The sequence below is a fragment of the Bubalus kerabau genome, chromosome X (assembly GCF_029407905.1).
Source record: "Bubalus kerabau isolate K-KA32 ecotype Philippines breed swamp buffalo chromosome X, PCC_UOA_SB_1v2, whole genome shotgun sequence".
Taxonomy (NCBI): domain Eukaryota; kingdom Metazoa; phylum Chordata; class Mammalia; order Artiodactyla; family Bovidae; genus Bubalus; species Bubalus kerabau.
Genome location: NC_073647.1, coordinates 158,806,868 through 158,828,470, shown reverse-complemented (window position 1 = coordinate 158,828,470; position 21,603 = coordinate 158,806,868). Strand labels below are relative to the sequence as shown.

The 21,603-nt window shown below is 50.0% G+C and overlaps 1 protein-coding gene across 6 annotated transcripts in view; it reads left to right on the top strand.

Annotated features, from left to right (window-relative positions):
* LOC129639827 (F-box-like/WD repeat-containing protein TBL1X) overlaps positions 1-21,603 on the top strand; it is a 244,773-nt gene that overhangs the window by 184,011 nt on the left and 39,159 nt on the right. For 4 of the 6 annotated variants that reach the window (XM_055565087.1, XM_055565086.1, XM_055565085.1 and 1 more), the window contains one exon: positions 1,442-1,552. The exons of the other annotated variants lie outside the window; for them this stretch is intronic. In XM_055565087.1, coding sequence (XP_055421062.1) covers positions 1,495-1,552 — 58 coding nt within the window. In that variant the 5' untranslated portion in view covers positions 1,442-1,494. The remainder of the gene's footprint in view (positions 1-1,441; positions 1,553-21,603) is intronic. 6 annotated transcript variants of the gene reach the window in all.

Here is a 21,603-nt window from a genome sequence, read left to right as displayed (position 1 = left end):
CTCTGGTTTGAGGATGCTTGCAGGGGGGCGGAGTAGGATTAAGAGCCCTCCTGCGTCTCTGTGGTGCTCGGGGCCCTGGTCTGGAAGTGGGTGTAGAAGCATGTCATCCTCACCACCTTTCCGTAGGAGAGGGAGGGCAGCGGTTCTTAGCATCCGCAGCTGGCATAGGTGGAAAACTGAGGCCTGCGGTCCACAGCTGCATAGGGATGAAGGTGCAATCAGCATTCGTCCTCCTGCCGCAGCCTCAAGCCCCCCCACACCCCGAGTGCCATGTTCTCTGTTCTCCTTGGTGCCCTCAGGACATGATTCCCTTACCTCCAGCCCATCAGTCCTTGGAGGTCCGAACCATTGCCCTGGGGTTCCCCTAACTTCATTGCAGCCAGCACAAGCGTTTCCCTGGAGGAGGGCATGGCCACCCACTCCAGTATCCTTGCCTGGAGAATCCCAGGGACGGAGGAGCCTGGCCGGGGCTACACATAGTCCATGGGGGTCGCAGAGGGTCGGACACGACTGAAGCGACTTAGCACGCACAAGCATTCTGAGCTCTGTAAGAATCCTGCTTGGCCGATGACACAGGCCATCTCAGAGTCCACGGTCCGGGCACACAGGCTGGTCTGCCTGCCCCTGGGTCCTGCTGAGCACTCGGTTCATCCTTGAAGATGCCATGGTCTTGGCCAGTCTGCCGCAGAATCAAACGCTGTCGGTTCGCTCTGTGTCCGTGGGGCGGCTTGCTGGCTCCCCACCTCCTAATAGAAGTCATGTCTCCTCGTCGATGACTCAGCTCCTCGCTGTGTGTCTCGGGGCCATGTGCACCCTGTCGGTTCAGTGACCGTCAGGTTCAGCATGGAACTTCGGTGCGTGGGAGGTTGCTGGCAGTCAGTGGTGCTGCAGACCCACAGGTGTGACCAGGGCCACGTGGTCACCCCACCTGGGGGTGTTGGCAGGACTGTAATCTTCCTCGTCTGTCCAGGGAAGGGCCAGCCGGTGCAACCAGCCACCTTCTGTCCCGGGGTTCCACTGAAGCTCGGTACCAACCGCTGCCGGATCTTCATTGTATCAAGTCGCGGTGTTTGTCCTCATTTTCTGGTGCCCCTGATTTTGCCTCCGTTAATGTGGTTTATAGATGAGTCCGTGCCAGCATTATAAAACGTATCAGCTCATGTTTTGGGGGATACTTTTCACCTGTACGTTTATATGTTTAGGTAATTATAAAAGCTTTATGTCACCAGGAAATACAGGGGAAGATTTTCACCCGTATGTGTATGTGTTTAGATAATTATAAAGTCTTTATGTTACCAGAACGTACGGCAGGAATCGGGCATTAGTTACCTCCTGAGTATTACACGTGTCAATTGTTTTCCTAAAGAAACGCGGTCGAGGAGGAACACGCAGGCAGTGTCTGAAACGTCTCTCCGCTTTCTCCTCTCGCCTTTTCTGACAGAGGGTGGTGGCTGCTGCTTCATAAAGACCTCATCCCCACGAGGTGAGGCTAAGATGAGCATTACCAGTGACGAGGTGAACTTCCTGGTGTACCGATATCTCCAGGAGTCAGGTAAGAAGCCGGCTTCCTGCCCGGAGCGGCAAAAAAACACCTTCCAACACGCCACCTGCAGGGCCAGCAACCACGGATGGAAAACGCGGTCTATAGGGAAGAGAGAGCTCTGGATGCTCTCGTTCAGAGGACTGAAGGGAGGCGGAGAAGGGGCTGGGCCGTCCTGCTCTTGGGGCGGGATGAGGGAATGTGTTCTTGTTTGTGCTGATATTTCTGTTCACCTGAAGCCAGCCTGAAATGAAGATCAAGTGAAGGGAAAGTGAAAGTCAGTCAGTCCTGTCCGACTCTTTGCGACCCCATGGACTATCCAGTCCATGGGATTCTCCAGGCCAGAATACTGGAATGGGTGGCCTTTCCCTTCTCCAGGGCATCTTCCTGAACCAAGGAATTGAACCCAGGTCTCTTTAAATTGCAGGCAGATTCTTTACTGTCTTAAGCCGCCAAGGAAGTACCTCTAATAAAGTGAAGTCTAGTGTTAGTCACTTAGTCTTGTCTGAGTCTTTGTAACCTGAACACCTATCGCGGACCAGGCTCCTCTTTCCATGGGATTTTCCAGGCCAGAATACTGGAGTGGGTGGCCTTTCCCTTCTCCAGGGGGATCTTCCCCACCCAGGGATACAACCCAGGTCTCCCACACTGCAGGCAGATTCTTTACCAGCTAAGCCACAAGGGAAGCCCATTACGATCAACAGCAGTTGTCTTAGATATGGTGAGGGGCGGGGAGTATTTGGTGTTCTGGGTCCCCATGCTCAGGAGGGCATTTGTGGTCTGGTGTATACATATGGTGCATCTATATGGGGGTGGGGCGGTTGGTGTTCTTGGCTCCGACCATAGGGGAGGGTATTTATGGGCTGGTGTATGCATATGGTGTATATACGTGGGGAGGTGGAGTGATTGGGTATTCTCAGCCCCCACCATAGGGAAGGCATTTGTGGGCTGATGTATAAATATGGTGTGTGTGTGTGTGTGTGAATGGGGTGATTGGTGTTCTTGGCACCCACCATAGGGAGGGTATTTATGGGCTGATGTATACATTTGGGCTTCCCTGGTGGCTCAGCTGGTAAAGAATCCGCCTACAATGCAGGAGACCTGGGTTGGGAAGATCCCCTGGAGAAGGGAAAGGCCACACACTCCAGTGTTCTGGCCTGGAGAATTCCATGGACTGTATAGTCCATGGGGTCGAAAAGAGTCGGACACGATAGAGCGACTTTCACTTCACATACATATGGTGTATATATATATGGAGGTGGGGTGATCTGAGTGTTCTCAGCCCCCACCATAGGGAGGGCATCTGTGGGCTGGTGTGTATGTATGGTATATATATTATAGGGTGGGGTAATGGGCTGTCCTTGGCCCCCACCATAGAGAGGATGTTTATGGGCTGGTGTATACATGTGGTGTATATACATGGGGAGGTGGGGTGATCTGAGTGTTCTCGGCCCCCACCATAGGGAAGGTGTTTATGGGCTGGTATATACATGTGGTGTATATACATGGGGGGTGGGGTGATCTGAGTGTTCTCAGCCCCCAGCATAGGGAGGGCATCTGTGGGCTGGTGTGTACATATGGGGACTTCCCTGGTAGCTCAGCTGGTAAAGAATCCGCCTGCAGTGCAGGAGACCCCAGTTCAATGCCTGGGTCAGGAAGATCCCCTGGAGGAGGACATGGCAACCCACTCCAGTATTCTTACCTGGGGAATCCCATGGACAGAGGAGCCTGGCGGGCTTAGTCCATGGGGTCGCAAAGCGACTCAGACACCACTGTGCAGCTAAGCACACAAGCAAACATATAAATGTGGTGTGTATGTGTGTACATATATATATACACACACACACACATATATACACATATATGTACATATATATGTGTATATATGTGTGTGTGTGTGTATATGGGGGAGGTGGGGTGTTTGGTGTTCTTGGTGCCCACTATAGGGAGGATATTTATGGGCTGGTATATATATATATATGAAGGTGGGGTGATTTTATGTTCTCGGCCCCCACCATAGGAAGGGCTTTTGTGGTCTGGTATATATGTATGGTGTATATATATATATATACACACACACACATAAACATACATATATGTATATATAGGGAGAGGGTAGAGTGATTGGTGTTCTTACCCCCACCATAGAGAGGATAATTATGGGCTGGTGTATACATATGGTGTATATATATATGGAGGTGGGGTGATCTGAGTGTTCTCAGCCCCCACCATAGGGAGGGCATTTGTGGGCTGGTGTATACATATGGTGTATATACATGGGGAGTGCGGTGATTGAATGGTCTCAGCCCCCACCATAGGGAGGGCATTTGTGGGCTGGTGTATACATATGGTGTATATACATGGGGAGTGCGCTGATTGGATGGTCTCAGCCCCCACCATAGGGACGGCATTTGTGGGCTGGTTTTTTGTGGACAGCATTTATATGCTGGACGACATACAGTGTATGCATATATATGGGGGTGGGATGTTTGGTATTCTTGGTCCCGGCCACAGAGAGATCGTTTGTGGGCTGGTTACAGATCCGTGTACAGAATTGGTGTGGGCTAACTCAGTGGTTTGGCTTGAACAGAAATGCACCATCCCAGCGCCGTGGAGGACAGCAGTCCGAAACAGGGTGCCAGCTGGCTTGCTTTCTTCCCGTGACTGTCTGCCTCACGGGGGTCTGCTCTGGCCTGTCTGCCAGCTTCAGCTGGACCGTGTTTGGCACTCCTTGCTTCGTAGGCACTTCGTCCCCCGAGACCTGCCTTCCCCTTCACGCAGCGTTCTCCCTGTGTGCGTGTCCCTCTCTGTCCACGTTTGTCGGATTTCTCCTTTCTGTAAAGACACAGTCGTACTGGATAAGGGGGCTCACGGTATTCCAGGACAAACTCGTCTTAACAGATGACATCTGCAGGGACCCTCTTCCAAGCACCGTCACATTCTGAGCCGTACCGTGGGCTAGGACTACCAGCCTATGCAGTTGCAGTGGACACAGTTCGAGCTGTAACAGTCGGTTCTGTGCATATTGAAGCTTGATTCACTTTGTGTCACATTTTCTGTAGTCTGCAAATTGATTATTTGAGAAAGAAGCCAGTTCTCACATCCCACTTCCGCACATGCTATCACTGAGGGTGATCCAAGTGTGAGTCCCTGGGTCCAGACTCTTTCAGAATCAGCCCAGAAGGGTGAGATGGGCCAGTCTTGCAGGCGACCCAAATGGCTCGATTCTGATCCTCGAACAAAAAGGATAAAATACGTGGGGCGTGCCACATGTTATAAATAAACCTCTCACCACGCAAGCCTGAGATCTCTGTTTCTGCTGTCCACCCTAGCTAGCATTATTCATGAAGAGTACACCTTCTTTCTACATGTACATTTGACCATTTGGATTCGCTCTTGCTAGATATTTCCTATGAAAAAAATGATGAGCAGAACAAAATATGTACCACCTCATCCCTCGTCAATCAGGGAAGTCACACCCATGGCTCTGATAACTTAACCTTGGAAATTAACCAGGAAATCTCTCACCTGGAGTCCAAGTGTCCTCCCAGCACTGATCTCATAGATTCCCAGAGATGTCTGCAGATGAAAATTCCACGTACCAAACCCTGCCTCCCTGAAGACTTCCAGCTTGGAACTCAGGATTCTTTCCCTTTAGAAACACCTGCACAAAAATAGGCTGAAAAAGTGCGGTCCAAATGTATAAACAATCTTAAGGTGAAATTGCCATCCCTCTGTGAACATCAGGGTAAATAGAGACTTGGGAAAGAAAACTTTTGTGTAACCTAGAGAAAGGTTTCTCCCGGTGGGCAGTCCCTGGGGCCCCCCAGGGGCAAGAGCGTTGCTGGCCTCTTTGAATAAACACAGAAATGTCTGTCCCTCCCCCCAGAAAAGCGAGCCTTCCTTTTTTAGGATTTGTTTACATTTGTCTCACATTTGTTGAGAAACTTTCTGTAACCAGGCGACTGAGAAAGGAGCCTTGGGAGACGCAATGTATTCCATCAATGCCGATTGTGTGTAGCATCTGCTGAGTGGCTGTTGTAATTTGTCAGAGCCTCGAGTAGAATCCCATAGATCGAGTAGGGAGTTAAGAGATGACTGTGTGTTCCTCTGACAACTGTGTGCCCCCGGGAACTGCCTCTGGTACCCCCCACGAGGGCATACTCCAAAGAAGTAACGCCTAATGTTAAGCGTTCATTGTGGGATTGTTTAACATTTATCTCAAATCCTCACGCTTTGGTTAGGTGGTGGTTTAATTGCTCAGTCGTGTCTGACGTTTTGCAACCACATGGGCTGTAGCCCACTAGGCTCCTCTGGCCATGCGGATTCTCCAGGCAAGAATACTGGAGTGGGTAGCCTTTCCCTTCTCCAGGGGATCTTCCTGACCCAGGGATCGAACCCAGGCCTCCTGCACTGCAGGCAGATTCTTTACTGACTGAGCCACCAGGGAATTTACTGAGCAACCATCAAGTGGACAGAGCATGTTCTTGGCTTCATAACGTCTCCTTTCTAGCTGAAAGGAAGGAAGGGAAGGGAAGGAAGAGGGCGGAAGGGGAAGGAAGAAGAGGGAATGAAGGAAGGAAGAGGAAGGAAGGGACAGGGAAGAAGGGGAAGGAAGGGGGAGGAAGGGGAAGGAAAAGAAGGCAGGAAGGAGAAGGAAGGACTCTCCTGATCAAGTATCTGTGCTGTGTCTCCTTTACCAGCATCAAACCCATCATCCATAAATTCTCTGTCACGCTAGGTGACTCACTCAGCTCTTCCCAGTGTGGCTTCTACACTAGGGGTTTGAAAGTTCCATTTCTAAGTCTTTAGTCGTGTCACCCCCCCAGGCTATGTGTGTAGAAGGTGTGTGTGCAGGAGGTTGGGAGACGGTGGGGAGGACCCTGCAGGGAGGCAGACCTCTGGATCTCTGAGGGGGCTCTGCTGTTAGCTGTACAACCAGGCAGTGGGTAGACCCAGAATATTCCAGCCCGCCTTGAGGCACAAGTTCTCTGCCACCGCAGGGGCTGGGCTGGTGCAGTCGGGCAGCACATGTGCCGGTCAGGATGTTCGGGGCTGCAGGGAAAACGGTGCCCATCAGAACATTGATTCCTCATGCACCCCACCCTACCAGACAGCTGGGAGGTGCTGTACGGAAGCAGCACTTGCCTGAAAGTATTACGACAAAATGCACATCACATCTCTGCAAACTCAGGAAAAGTATCTTGAGAAGGGGCTTCCTTTTCTGCCCTCAAGAGGCAGAATTCGCATCATCTAGGGTTCCTGTGTGGCCTCCCTCCGCCCTGCGGTGGATTCCACAGCCTCTAAGGCAGAGGGGATTTCATGGCATCACTGTTGTCTAAAGCAAGGGCCGTGCCTGTGCAAGGTGGTGTCTGGATGCTATTGTTTATGGTTGCTCCTCCTGGCATCCAGATGAAGAAGATCGGTTAGTGAGCAAGGCTTTTTTTTTTTTTTCAGTTCAACGGGAGATTTTGAGCAGCCCCAGCAGCAAAGTGGCTTAGTTGCGCTTTTATTTTTTTATTTTTTGCATGAGTTGCGGCAGTCCGCTTTGGAGGGCTAAGAGTCCATCGGCCTCTGCCTCTTGGGGGTTAATCATGTGGTCACTTTTGCCATCCTGATGATTTTTAAGAAGCTGATTGAGGCAGAGCGTCTCTGCCACCCAGCCCGTCAGTTCCCTTCATGGTCAGTGTCCAGCTTCTCCATCCTTCCTCACCTTCATCTCTACCATGTGTGTTTTGTTTTTTTACATAGAGTATAATTTTCATGCCAGAAAATTGACCCTTTTTAGAATACAGATGTTCAGAGTGATAGAAACACCCGCACAGACAAGATATGGAATGGTTCCACCACCCCAAAAACTCCCCCTTTGTAGTCTACCCCTCACCCCACCGCAGCTGCTGGTACCACTGGTCTGCTTCCTGGCACTGGAGTGTTGCCTCTGCGATTGTGACTGAGAAGCGAATCTCTGCAGCGTGTACCCTTGAGAGTCTGGCTTTTCTGACTCAGTGCATCTGAGATTGGGTAACGCTGGTGCATACTTGAGTAGTACTTCCTTTATATGCTACATGGTCTTCCATTTCCTACGGGCTTCCACAGTGGTAAAGCACTCGCCTGCCAATGCAGGAGATGCAGGTTCAATCCCTGGGTCAGGAAGATCCCCTGGAGGAGGGCATGGCAACCCACTCCAGTATTCTTGCCTGGAGCATCCTATGGGCAGAGGAGCCTGGCAGGCTACGGTCGCCAAGAGTTGGACATGACTTAAGAGACTGAGCCTGGCCCAGTGTTCTGTTTTATGGATGCAGGGCGGTTAGTCGTTTGTCCCGTGGAAGAGCATTTAGGTGCTTTCCAAGCTACGACTAAGGCGCCTAGGGGCATTTGCACATAGGCTTTTGTGGTCTGGGGTTTTCCTTTTTCTTGGGCGGCTGTCTGGGAGGCACACTGCTGGACCAGGTGACAAAAGCGGGTTCAGTTTATCAGAATCTACCGCGTCCGCTTTGGTCTCACTCGACAGCAAGGCAATTCACAACCGCTGGTGGTTTCATATTTTATAGATTTCATACCCGCCACAGAGCTATTGATAATCAGTGCCTGGGGCGCAGGGAATATTGGAAAGTACGTAAAAAGACATTGGTCCCCTGCAGATATATCTGCACGATACTGATGAAATGCTAACGCTTCCTCTCAGGGTTTGAAATTAGCCTCTGCGAACCTGTTACCGGGGTCGTGGTTCCCATGGATCCGCTGAGTGGGACAGGGTCCACACGTGCCTGCCTGCTTCTCCTGATCCAGTGCACCCTTCTGCAGAAAACTGGGTGGAAGACGCTGGGTGGAATGCTAGGTAGACAGCAGGTAGATGCTGCAGCCGTGAAATTAAAGGGCACTTGCTTCTTGGAAGAAAAGCTGTGACCAACCTAGACAGCGTATTAAAAAGCAGAGACATTACTTTGCCAACAAAGGTACATCTAGTCAAAGCTATGGTGTTTCCAGTAGTCATGGATGGATGCGAGACTTGGACATCCAACTTTATAAACAAACTGGAGTTTCTTTATGAAGAAAGCTGAGTGCCGAAGAATTGGTGCCTTGGAACTGTGGTGTTGGAGAAGACTCTTGAGAGTCCCTTGGACTGCAAGGAGATCCAACCAGTCCATCCTAAAGGAAATCAGTCCTGAGTATTCACTGGAAGGACTGATATTGAAGCTGAAACTCCAATCCTTTGGCCACCTGTTGCGAAGAGCTGACTCACTGGGAAAGACCCTGATGCTGGGAAAGATTGAAGGTGGGAGGAGAAGGGGATGCAGAGAATGAGATGGTTGGATGGCATCACCGACCTGATGGACATGAGTTTGAGTAACTCCGGGAGTTGGTGATGGACAGGGAAGCCTGGTGTGCTGCAGTCCATGGGGTCGCAAAGAGTCGGATGTGACTGAGTGATTGAACTGAATTTGATACGCTTAGCCCCTAAGTCATGTCTGACTCTTTGCAACCCCATGGACTGTAGCCCGCCGGGCTACTCTGTCCATGGGACTTCCCAGGCAAGAATACTGGAGTGTTTTGCCATGCCCTCCTCCAGGGGATCTTCACCACCCAGGGATCGAAGCCATGTCCTCTGAGTCTCCTGCATGGGCATTAGTCATTACCATTGCCCCACCTGGGAAGACAGAAGCTAAAACTCCACGTGCCTTGACTTGCATGGGTATGCGTGCAAATTCACCCAAGGTGTTCATGGCTTGGGGGAAGTATTTCCCCTACCTCTAGCATTGGGACCGACGTCTGCACACTGTGAAAAGCAGACAGGGCCCTTAATCAAAACCATTTGACTGCTGCGGTGACAGGTCTGTCAGCGAACCAGAAACACGAGTGAGAAACTGAGTTTCCCTAATGTTTGTCAGGCGTTACCAGGCTGGGTGTCCCCAGTGGCAGTCATTTGAAACACTTTAGACGATAAAAGCAGCCTTTGGTTACGGCGCAGATGGCAGAAATTCATTTCGCGTATATCAGAAATCAACACGATGGTGCATTTCTCTGCTTATTGTGGGGATTTTGCAACATTCGCGCCTGGCGTGCTGCGGTCCATGGGCGTCTCAGAAGAGTCTCGGGTGCGACTTAGCCACTGAACAACATCAACAAAAAGACCTTCGAGGGACTTCCCTGGTGGTCCAGTGGTTAAGACTTCACCTTCCAATGTAGGGGTTGTGGGTGCGATGCCTGGTTGGGGAGCTTAGATGCCATGTGCCTCGAGGCCAAAAAACCCAGAACATAGAACAGAAGCAACATGGTGAGACATTGAGTAAAGACTAAAAAATTAAATAAACACCTTTGAATAAGATTGGAAACTCCTTATACAGTGAAGTATACTTCCTCCTTTGTCACGGTTCGTGGTCAAGAGGCTGATCTATTAAGCGTATCTGTTGCCTACGTTAGCACAGCCATACCTGCTGTCTTCTGCGAGGAGCGCTGGTGGTTTTCAAACAGAAGCACCTACACATGGGAAAGGTGCTGTTTTCTGTTGTGGTTCAGTCGCTCAGTCGTGTCCAACTCTTTGCAACCCCATGGACTGCAGCACGCCAGGCCTCCCTGTCCATCGCCGACTCCCGGAGCTTACTCAAACTCATGTCCATTGAGTCGGTGATGCCATCCAACCATCTCATCCTCTGTCGTCCCCTTCTCCTCCCGCCTTCCATCTTTCCCAGCATCAGCGTCTTTTCCGTTGAGTCTGCTCTTCACATCAAGTGGTCAGAGTATTGGCGCTTCAGCTTCAGTATCAGTCCTTCCAGTGAGTAGTCAGGGTTGATTTCCTTTAGGATGGACTGGTTTCAAGCCCATATCTGCACTCATGTGACTGGCCAGGTAGAATCAGGCATGTTTCCTTTGGTTTACATAATACACACATGGCTCTGTGTTCTGTATTACCCTTGTGAATACATGTTACATAACCAGATTCTTGAGGTTTTAAATGGAAGGTAGATGGCATTTTTTCATGCATTTCGTGGAGCTTCTGTTAGGAGAATGGTTAGAAAGATTTCCTGACCAAGTAGCACATACATATGCCCTTTCTTGCCCCACCTCACGTCAGATTTAGAGTAAGATTTAGGTGGCATTTTCTCTCCACAGGCAAGTCCAGGCACAGAGCCAAAGGATGGTTCTGTTCTGAACGCACAGAGGTATGACTCTGCAGAAATGTTCCTGAGCAGTGTAAAAATTATGCATATTGGTAGTCCAGGGATTAAAAATCCACCTGCCAATGCAGGTGGCACAGGTTTGATCCCTGGCCCGGGAAGATCTCACATGGTATAATTCACTGAATAAGTGCTTCCCAGGTGGCTCAGTCAGAGAAGGCAATGGCACCCCACTCCAGTACTTTTGCCTGGAAAATCCCATGGATGGAGGAGCCTGGTGGGCTGCAGTTCATGGGGTCGCTAGAGTCGGACACGACTGAGCGACTTCCCTTTCACTTTTCACTTTCATGCATTGGACAAGGAAATGGCAACCCACTGCAGTGTTCTTGCCTGGAGAATCCCAGGGACGGGAAGCCTGGTTGGCTGCCGTCTGTGGGGTCGCACAGAGTCGGACACGACTGAAGCGACTTAGCAGCAGCAGCAGCAGCAGCAGGTGGCTCAGTGGTTTAAAAAAAAAAAATCTGCCTGCCAATACAGGAGACCTGGGTTCGATCCCGGGATGGAGAAGATTCCCTGGAGAAAGAAAGGCAACCCACTGCAGTCTTCTTGCCTGGAGAATCCCATGGACAAAGGAGCCTGGTGGTTTACAGTCCACGGGGTCACAAAGAGTCAGACATGATGGAGTGGCTTTCACATAGACGCTGTGTGCTTAGGTGATGCTCACACACTGATCTGAAAGGAGAGAAGCTGAAGGTTTGCAGTCAGGTGACCCGTCAGCTGAAAGTCATTCCCTGGTTTTGACACTGTCCTACGGCGAGAGAAGATGTCACCGTTGAAGGTGGCTGGGTGAAATGACTTCACTGTTTTTACAGCTTATGATCATCTTGAAATTACTAAAATTACAAAAGACCAGAGAAATCATGACTTTGCGCTTCCATGGTCTGCAGAGCTTTGCCTATGACTGAGACGGAGAAGGTGGTCAGTAATAGAAATGCAGCTGAGGCATTTTAATTAAGATTTTGCAGGTCGTTAGCCAAGGCTTCAGGCCTCGGTTCTGATGGAGTGTCTTTTGTATAATGGGTTCGAGTGTTACCGTGTTAGCTTAGAAGCGGATAGCCACACAGCCATTCTGGGGCTTTTGGCAACAGAAGAATAATAGAGTCATCTGAAGGTGAACAGTGGTGGTTGTGTATCCAGAGCCAGATTTTTGCTTCCTTGGTAATTCAGCAGACTCAAGTGTGCATCATAGGCCAGGCTCACCTGGCCCGCTCCTCCTGGAACATTGTCGTGAGAAGCTGTTCTGCATTTAATGGGCACCGTAGGCGCTGGACAGGCTGTATCGTTAGTAGAAGGATAAAAGTCCATATTCAGGGACTTGCCCTGGTGTCGTCATGGATAGGAATCCGCCCCCCAGTTCAGGGGACCCCGGTTTGATCCCTGGTCTGGAAAGATGCCACATGCTGGAGAGCCACTAAGCCCATGAGCTGAAACAACTTGAGCCCACGTGCCCCTCGAACCCATGCTCTTGCAACAAAAGAAACCACTGCAATGAGAAGCTCAGGCACTGCAACTCGAGAGTAGCCACTGCTGGCCACAACCAGAGAAAAGACCGCCCACAGCACCGAAGACCCATCACAGCCGAAAATCAATCAATATTTTAATAGTGTTCTTCGGTGTGCTTCCGTGCTCCTGGTCCCATGTCTTGCCACGTTTTCAGTATCCCCTTCGTGGTCTTCACTTGTAGATTTCTCCTAGGTGGGCAGAGTTTGAGGGTCTTAATCTCTTGCATTGATGCTTTTGAGCTGTGGTGTTGGAGAGGACTCTTGAGAGTCCCTTGGACTGCAAGGAGATCCAACCAGTCCATCCTAAAGGAAATCAGTCCTGAATATTCATCGGAAGGACTGATGCTGAAGCTGAAACTCCAATCCTTTGGCCACCTGATGTGAAGAACTGGCTCATTTGAAAAGACCCTGATGCTGGGAAAGATTGAGGGCAGGAGGAGAAGGGGACGACAGAGGATGAGATGGTTGGATGGCATCACTACTTAATGGACATGAGTTTGAGTAAACTCTGGGAGTTGGTGATGGACAGGGAAGCCTGGCATGCTGCAGTCCATAGGGTCGCAAAGAGTCGTACACGACTGAGCAACTGAACTGAACTGAATCTCTTGGAGGGACTCTGAATGGTCAGAACAGCATGCATTATCTGAAGACGCTCAACCTTTCCTAGAGGCCAGGCTTCCTGAACCTCACTGTTGACGTATGGGCTGGGCGGCTATGCTGTATTGTAGGTTCTAAATACCGCATCCCTGGACTCCACCCACTGCATGACAGGAACGCCCTGCCCCCCTCGCCCTCCATGGTGACAACCAAAGATGTCTCTGACCTTTACCAAATGTCCCTCTGAGGGCAGAACCACCCCTAGTTGAGAACCACTGATAACACATCCTTCAGTTGTGGGATGTGTTTCTTCAGTTACTTGTTATTGCAAAGTGGAGTTGTAACGAGCTTCTCATTTCTCCCTTCTGTTTCATCATCTTGGGCTGCATTTTGATTCTTTCTGCAGAAAGCAAATGAAACTCTTAACAGTGGTCCTAGCGGTCCCTGTTGTTATTAAATTTTTCCAGAGTATTTTTCCCCTTGAAGAAGGGGGGAACTTCTGCCAGTACTGTTCTCCAGCAGATAATAAAATAATTGGGAGTAGCTGTCTTCAATCTGGGTTTTGTTTTTCTTTGGGTTTTGGTTTTTTCTGGACTCCCGGTGAGGAGATTAGATAACCAGGAAAAGGGTGTTACTCTTAACATTCGTGAATAATTGCGTCTCCAGAAATGATTCAGCAGCATTGCCCTCTAATTCTAGCAGCTGACAGATCACCCTGTAGGCGCCACTGTGTTTCCTGGGAGCTTGGACTGCCTTCTTATGCTAGACACGTCCCCCCCCCCCCCCCCCCCCGGATTCGGGAAGGCATTTTAATGGTTCAGCTAGCTTCATTTAAACCCAGGTTCAGGGCTCATTGTTCAGCCGAGTCGCTAAAAATACTTCTCTGACTGCGGTGGCATTTTTACATTGCTAATGTTGTCCCCGTTTAAAAAGAGGATCCTTACGAAACGGTAAAGGCAAGCACTTCTGTGAGGCAGTGGTAGCCTCTGCTTTAGAAAGCATACAGGAAAATATTCGTTTCATCAGATAATAAGTAAGGAATACCTGAATGGTTTGTCCACATGAGCACAGGATAAACGTAATTTAAAAGCAGGTGAAGGAAATCCCTGGTGGTCCAGTGGCTAGGACTTGGTGTTTTCACTGCTGGGACTGGGGTTTGATCCCCAGTTGGGGATCTACAATCCTGCAGGCTGTGAGGATGGAAAGGGAGGGAGGGAGCAAGGAATTAAGTCAGGTGAAACAGAAATGTCTCATTTCTTTGTTTCCAGTTCTTTGGTGATGTATCCCTGTCTCCTAGACTACCCCTAGGCTCTATTATTTGCTAGAAGGAGTCACAGAATTTGGGCTTCCCTGGTAGCTCAGTTGCTAAAGAATCTGCCTGCAATGCAGGAGACCCCGGTTCGATTCCTGGGCAGGGAAGATCCGTTGGAGGAGGGATAGGCTACCCACTCCAGTAGGCTTGGGCTTCCGTTCTGGCTCAGCTGGTAAAGAATCCGCCTGCAATGCGGAAGACCTGGGTTCAATCCCTGGGTTGGTAAGATCCCCTGGATGAGGGATAGGCTACCCACTCCAGGATTCCTGCCTGGAGAATTACATGGTATAGTCCATGGGGTCGCCAAGTGTTGGATAGGACTGAGCGACTTTCACAGAATTTAGTAACTGTTACACTCACAGTGGATTACAACAAAAAGATACGGATTATAACTTACTTCATAGTGGTATATTGGGTACTTGACGGCTGCTAAGATCGTGGAAATGTTCTCAGTGAAGTAAATAAAGGTTAATCATGTGAGGTGCTGCATATGTGAGCTGAGCCTATTGTGTAGTTCTTCCACAACGTATATCCATGTATCAGATCATCACAGGGTATACCCCAAACTTACACTTTGTTACGTGGCACTTACGTCTCAAGAAAAGTCAGTCGAAAAGATCAAGACGTTAATCAAAGTCGATGCTCCGTCTCCATTTTTGTTACAGTCCTCTTAATCGTATACAGTTGGGTGTTTATTTTGTTTGTTCAGCTGTCTCGTTTACACAGTATCCAATAGAACCCTTTGTTTGAATTGATAGCTTCGGTTTTTCTCCGTTGAGATGTAATCCGTAGGTGGGTGCCAAGTCACTTCAAGTGACTCTCGGGGTCTCTGGCGATCCTAGGGACTGGGGGAATTCTCCAGGCAAGAATTCTCCAGGAGTGGGCTGCCTTGCGTTCCTCCAGGGGATCTTCCCCACCCAGGGATCTAACCTGCATCCCTTAAGTGTCTTGCATTAGCAAGAGGGTTCTTTACCCCTAGCAGCACCTGGGAACAACCCCCACCCCCCTCCCAAGTGAAAAAGAGATAGGTTACAGTCAGCCAAGGGCAAAGGTGCATGGGGTCCAGTCCAGGAGAACCAGGCACAGACTTGGGGGTGTCCCCTCCTGGCTGAGCAGTGTGATGACACCTGGTTCTCCCAGCAGCACGTCCGATGGCAAAGGGGCTGAGTTGTTAGCCACCCAAGCTTTGCCATCCAGGCTTTTATGTGGACCTGCAGCTCTTGCTGAAGGGGCAGGAGCACCTGGGCAGACCCAGGCTGTCCGCCCAGCCCCAGTCCCCTCCAGGTGGACACCGTGGTGTGTGGTTGTGTAACGGTCACGTGTGCACTTGTGTGTTTTTACCTCACGTTTGAAAACTCACTGTAAAAGGTGTAAGGGCGGGTAAGTAACTGGAGAATGTGATACCCACGCCTCTCACATAGAAAGCACCCCCCCAGGAGAGCTTTGTAGGGGCAGGGCTGCACACGCCTCCCGCAGCAAAGCTTGCCTACGCTTCCTTTGCAGGACAGAGCTCAGTCTGCGGGGGGCTGATCTCCCCTTAGGCCCCTTAGGGCTTTCGAAAGACCCTGCACTGTGTTGGGGTCATCTCATCCCAAACCCTCTTCGAGTGGTGCCCGTTGCCAACGAGCTCCTCTTCATTCAAAAAAAAAAGTGTCTACCTGAACTGCTGTTTGGGTGTGATGATACCCCACTGAAGCGTAGCAAAACGGAACCGTGGTGCGGTTGCTCTCGACACATCCCCGAGGTTCACAGCCCTCCCGGTTTCCCGTGCAGTTGCGGTTCTGCCATCTTCTCTGAGTTTGCTGCCTTCCGTCGTCTGTGTGTTCAAAGCTCAGATTCAAGCTTAGCCATTCCTGTGCTTGTTGACTTGTCAAGAGAATTGGGAGAAAGCAATGCGCTAGAAAAGTATTTGCAAATCGGCCGAGTGTTTGTAAGTTGTTGTTTAGTCGCCCAGCCACGTCTGATTCTTTCGCGATCCCATGGACTGTAGCTCCCCCCAGGTTCCTCTGTCCGTGGGATTTTTTGAGCGAGAATACTGGAGTGGGTTGCCACTTCCTTTTGCAGGGAATCTTCCCGACTCAGGGAGTGAACCTGCGTCTCCTGGGTCGACTCTTCCCGACCCAGGGATTGAACCTGCGTCTCCTGGGTCTCCTGCCTTGGCAGGTGGATTCTTTACCGCTGAGCCACCTGGAAAGCCTACATGTAGGTTACACTTGTTTCAACATGTGTCTTGCTCAATATAGCCAAATCGTTTCCATGGGTATGGCCATCAGAGAAAGGTCAGGGGCTGTTGAAAAAGTCCTTAAGACTTCTAGGCCATTGCTTCCTCCTTTAAAGGGTGGGGACGATATGAAAAAGCCTCAGATGTTTCCCATTTCCTTTTTTAGCTGAGATGAATTAACCGTGCTTACCACGGTGCCTGTTTCCAAAGTTCATACACCATCACATTTAAGATCTGCCTGCTCTGAAATTCTAATGTGACCTTCAAAATGTCCAGCTTTGATGTACTTCATTCTGCCAATCACAGCTCCCTTTCTTCCTTCCAGACTCAGCGAGCCGGTCATCTGGACTGTCAGACACAACACTGTCCTTTTTTCTCCTGAGTTTCTGTCTGTAGCCCTAGTGATGTCTCCTCCGTCCACGTCTAAAATGCCACTGTCCCAAAGGTGACATCCTTTTTTCTTTCCCTCCCGCATCCAGGTCTGCGGGCAGTGGGATGCTCTTTCTGCACGTCTAGGTTTCTGTCCTTTACTCGCATCTCATCCCCTAGTCTGGGGGTGGGAGTGGGTGGTCTCTCCCAGCCTCTCCTCAGATCCCCCAGTCTGGGGGGGCCACCTCCAGCTTCTCCGTTGCCTTCGGTACTGCTGTGTTAGTTGTATATTTCCCAAGCATCCTTCAGCGTGATCCCACACTGAGAGTATTGCCATTTCCTGACCACTGTTCCTCCCCTGCAAAGAAGAACTTCCTCTGACCCCCGTAACCTCATCCAGATTTCACGTGAAAATGTCAGAATCGCTGTCATCTATTTCTCGTTCACGGTATCTTTCCGACTGCCCCCATGCCCAGTCCTCTCATCCTCGCATCTCTGTCTGCCAGGCACTCCCTGTGTCTTATCGGGGTTTCCATCTGTTCCACTGCTTTGTCTGAGTGACTGTAGCTCCCATTTATTGAGCATGAGCTGTGTGCCAGGCATGATTCTCAGTTCTTGATGAGTCAAACTGTTTCCCCCTAAGATGGAGATGGCGCTTCCGTGGTGGCTCAGACGATAAAAAAGAGTCTGCCTGCAGTGCAGGAGACCCAGGTTCGATCCCTGGGTCAGGAAGAACCCCTGGAGGCGGGCATGGCAACCCACTCCAGTATTCTTGCCTGGAGAATCTCACAGACAGAGGAGCCTGGCAGGCTACAGCCCATGGGGTTGCAAAGAGTTGGACACGACTGGGCAACTAACGCTTTCATTTTATTTTCAAGAAGTAAATATGGCTGCCTCCCATCGTTGACAGGTGAGCGACCCAAAGCGTTGAGAAGATAGCAGGCTTGCCCAGGTCATGCTCTTAGGAAGTCACAGAGCTAGAATTCAGAACACACCCTCTGGCTCCAGAATCTTCCACTTAAATGATTTTTCTTCACTCTTAACGTGCTGGGATGGTGGATTTCTTTCACAGCATTAAGTCTGCATTCCTGAAATAAATCCCATGTGGCCTGGACATTTTGTCCTCTTCACTGAATTCCGTTTTGTTAATTCTCCGTCTGGTATGTTCATGTCTGTTTTACTGAGGGAAGCTAGGCAGTGATGTTCCGTTTCCAATATTCTCATTAGGTTTGCATCTTAGGGTTATACAAGCCGACGGATCAAAATCTGCTTTCCTGAGGACCTGTAGTCCCATAATTTAGGTCTCTCCCCGGGATTAGTTGGCAGAATCTTACTTTAAAAGGTATTGTTTTGGTCTCTGTTGCAACCAGTCATTTCTGTCTTTGTGGTCCAAAAGCAGCCATCTAAAGTGCATAGACCATTGAGAGCAGCTGTGTTTCAATAAAACTTTATTTATAATAACAAGCCAGGGGCCAGATTTGGCCCAGAGGATACAGCTTGCAGACTCTTGTCTGAGACTGCCCATAGAATCTCAGACTGTCCAGGGAACCTGGACGCAGTGTTTGTATCCTGAGTATTTATTACTTCCTTGTCCTTTGAACATGTCTGTAGTCCTCCCTTGTCTATACATGTATTTCCCATCCTTGGTTCTCTTGTACCAGAGACATCATTTTGTCATATTTGCATACACCTAAAAGTATTTTGTTAATGATTACTAACATTTTTCCTTAAATTGAAGCAGTTAACTTTTCACTAAATTTTCAAGTACATCTACTATTGTGTTTGCATAATGCACAATTTAAAAAAAATAATTGTTAGATTTTAAAATATCTACACCCCCCCCCCGTGCTTTGTAAAATTGTTTTGGGTACCATCAGAGGTACGGGCACTCTCCAGGAATCTGATGTGCCCGGATTAAGCAGTTGTCAGGATTTTCAGCTCTACGAAATGTCTCTCGCTGGCCCTGTTGAGTCGTGGCACTGCCCTAGTGCTAGGGTTGGAAGGAGACACACGAGAGGAGGAACTCTTTTTTCTCCCCACCTAGGGAATTAAACAGGTGTCTTGACACAGGGGCTGCTAAACGTGAGGTTGCTGGTGTTCACAGGGGAGCAGGGGAGGGGTGCAGACAGAAGGAGGCATTTGAACTAGAACTCTTCAGGGGAAAAAGGAAGCAGAGCATTTCAAGCAAAAGCATCAAGGGCCTCCGTTAATGTCACAAGGCTCAGCAAAAGCCGACACCGTTGAGGGGTGAAGATGCATCTTGGCAAGAAGTGCAAAGGATACAGGATGGGAGGAAGGGGAAGGAAGGAAGTACAGGGACTCTGGGTCACGGGCAGCAGGTGAAGGCCAGGGTGTCCGACGGGAAGCCCGTTGGCTAGGTTTTGAAAATGAAATCTGAAGGCTATGCACATCAGGGGTGACTCTCTGTGAAAACTGAGACTCCACCAGAATGGTGTGAATGCTAAGTCGCTTCAGTGGACCCTTTGGACTGACTCTTTGTGACCCCATGGACTGTAAGCCCACCAGGCTTCCTTTTCCATAGGAGTCTCCAGGCAGGATTACTGGAGAGTGCTGCCGTGTCCACCTCTAGGATCTTCCCGACCCAGGGATCCAACCCGCGTGTCCTGCCTTGGGGGCAAACTCTTTACCATCTCAGGCAGAATGGTGGCCGGGACTAATGAGTCACTGGGAGAAGTGCTGATACTATGTTAGGTAAGAAAGAACAGGGGTGTAAAATTCTAGGACCACAAGAATTAAACGTGTAAAAAATCAATTTACAGAGGTAAGAGGGACTGGAGGAAATTACCCCCGGGTAAGAACAGCACTTGCGTCAAGCATCTAGTGATATGACTGTTCCCTCTCTCTTCCAAACTGCTTTCTCTGTTTCTCCTACCCCTAAGTCGTGTGTGTGTGTATGTTTTTATTATTGTAATTTTTATGGTGTCATCCATCGTAAATCTCCGTGTTGGCAGTCATGGTTGAATTTCCCAATTAACAAAATAGCGAGTCCAAACTTTATGAGGGTTCAAGGGCTGTTGGGGTGATGGGGCCAAAAGGGGCTGGCTCCAAACCTTGCTTCTCTGCGTGGCGGCTGGAAGCCAGGGCTGGGGTCTGGGGGAGCGCGCCCTGACGCCCCTCGTGGGCGAGCTGCCTCCCCTCACAGCTTGGCAGCCCCGGGAGGAAATAGCACCCTGCATTTATAACCTGACTAATGCCTTCTCCTCCTGGAGCCCTCCCAGGTTTGGGGGATATTAAACATCTTGGCAGGCCCGCACTCAGCCGCCACCCCTGGGGTCCAGGCCAGATGTTAGAAGCAAAACCCTATTTTTAACGAGGTCCTCCTGCTATTTCTTTTGGGCGCCTTCCAAGCAGTTCCATTTTATACCAAATTCCACGTTACGGCAGGTCAGTGGGAGTAGGTCTGCAGCCCTGAGAACAGCCTGCCTATGCTCAAGTTTTTCCCCAGCAAGATAGTAGAGAATTAGGACAGAAAGTGGGGGCTGGGTCTCGGGGTGGGGGAGTTGGTTTAGATTCAATGTAAAGTCGACGTGCATGTGCGCAGTGATTGCAGAGTCAAAAACAACTCTCAGCGAATATTTGTGCTGTTGACCATGAATGAAACTAGGGTTAGCGGTTTTGTGTGGCTTCCCGGGCAGAAAGGTAATCCTCTGGCGAGACAAATGCATCACGTCCGAAAAGAAGAAGTGAACTGATGATAAATTAGCCCCCAAAGATGAGGGGATGGTATCTTCTTCTCCTGCCTTGCCTGTTTACAGCATGTGTGTGTGTGTGTGTGTGTGTGTGTGTGTGTGTGTGTGTGTTTTCCTCTCGTTGATTTACTGGACCCAGCTGCCACTTAACTGGGTTTCCCCTGGTGGCTCAGACGGTAAAGCGTCTGCCTGTAATGTGGGAGACCTGGGTTCGATCCCTGGGTTGGAAAGATTCCCTGGAGAAGGAAATGTCAACCCACTCCAGTACGCTTGCCTGGAAAATTCCATGAATGGAGGAGCCTGGTAGGCTACAGTCCATGGGGTCACAAAGAGCTGGGACACGACTGAGCAACTTCAGTGGTTCAGCACTTAACTGGGCTCAGTGGTCAAGAATCCACCTGCCACCATAGGAGTCTTGGATTCGATCCCTGGGTTGGGAAGATCCCCTGGAGAAAAAAATGGCAACCCACTCCAGTATCTCTGTCTGGGAGATCCCATGGACAGAGGAGCCTGGTGGGTAACAGTCCACCGGGTCACAGGGAGCCAGACACAGCTTAGTGACCAAAGAACAGCAGCACCCACTTCACTGCTCTCAGCCTCTCTTCCTTGTTTATTTGTTACCTGTACTCTCGCCAACGCCCCCACACCTGAATCTCCTGGTCCCCCACACCAAGAGGGAGGCGGGCCGTGTTGCAGGCCGCTGCGGTTCTGTGGCAGAAAACTGACCCAGGAAGAACGGACGGAGGAGAATGGACAGAGAGTGCTGACTGCTCTGTGCCCAGGGATGCTCCAGAAACGAGGAAGCACCGCATCTACCCTAACAGCCCACACTTTTGTTTCCAAAGATGATCCCATTGTTAGGTGCCATTCCCGATTGTTTGTTGTTCATTCGCTCAGTCGTGTCCGACTCTCTGCGACCCCATGGACTGCAGCACGCCAGGCTTCCCTGTCCTTCACCAACTCCCGGAGCTTGCTCAAACTCATGTCCATTGAGGCAGTGATGCCATCCAACCATCTCATCCTCTGTCTTCCCCTTCTCCTCCCACCTTCAATCTTCCCCAGCATCAGGGTCGTTTCCAGTGAGTTTGCTCTTTGCATCAGGTGGCCAAAGGATTGGCGCTTCAGCTTCAGCATCAGTGCTTCCAGTGAATATTCAGAACTGATCTCCTTTAGGAT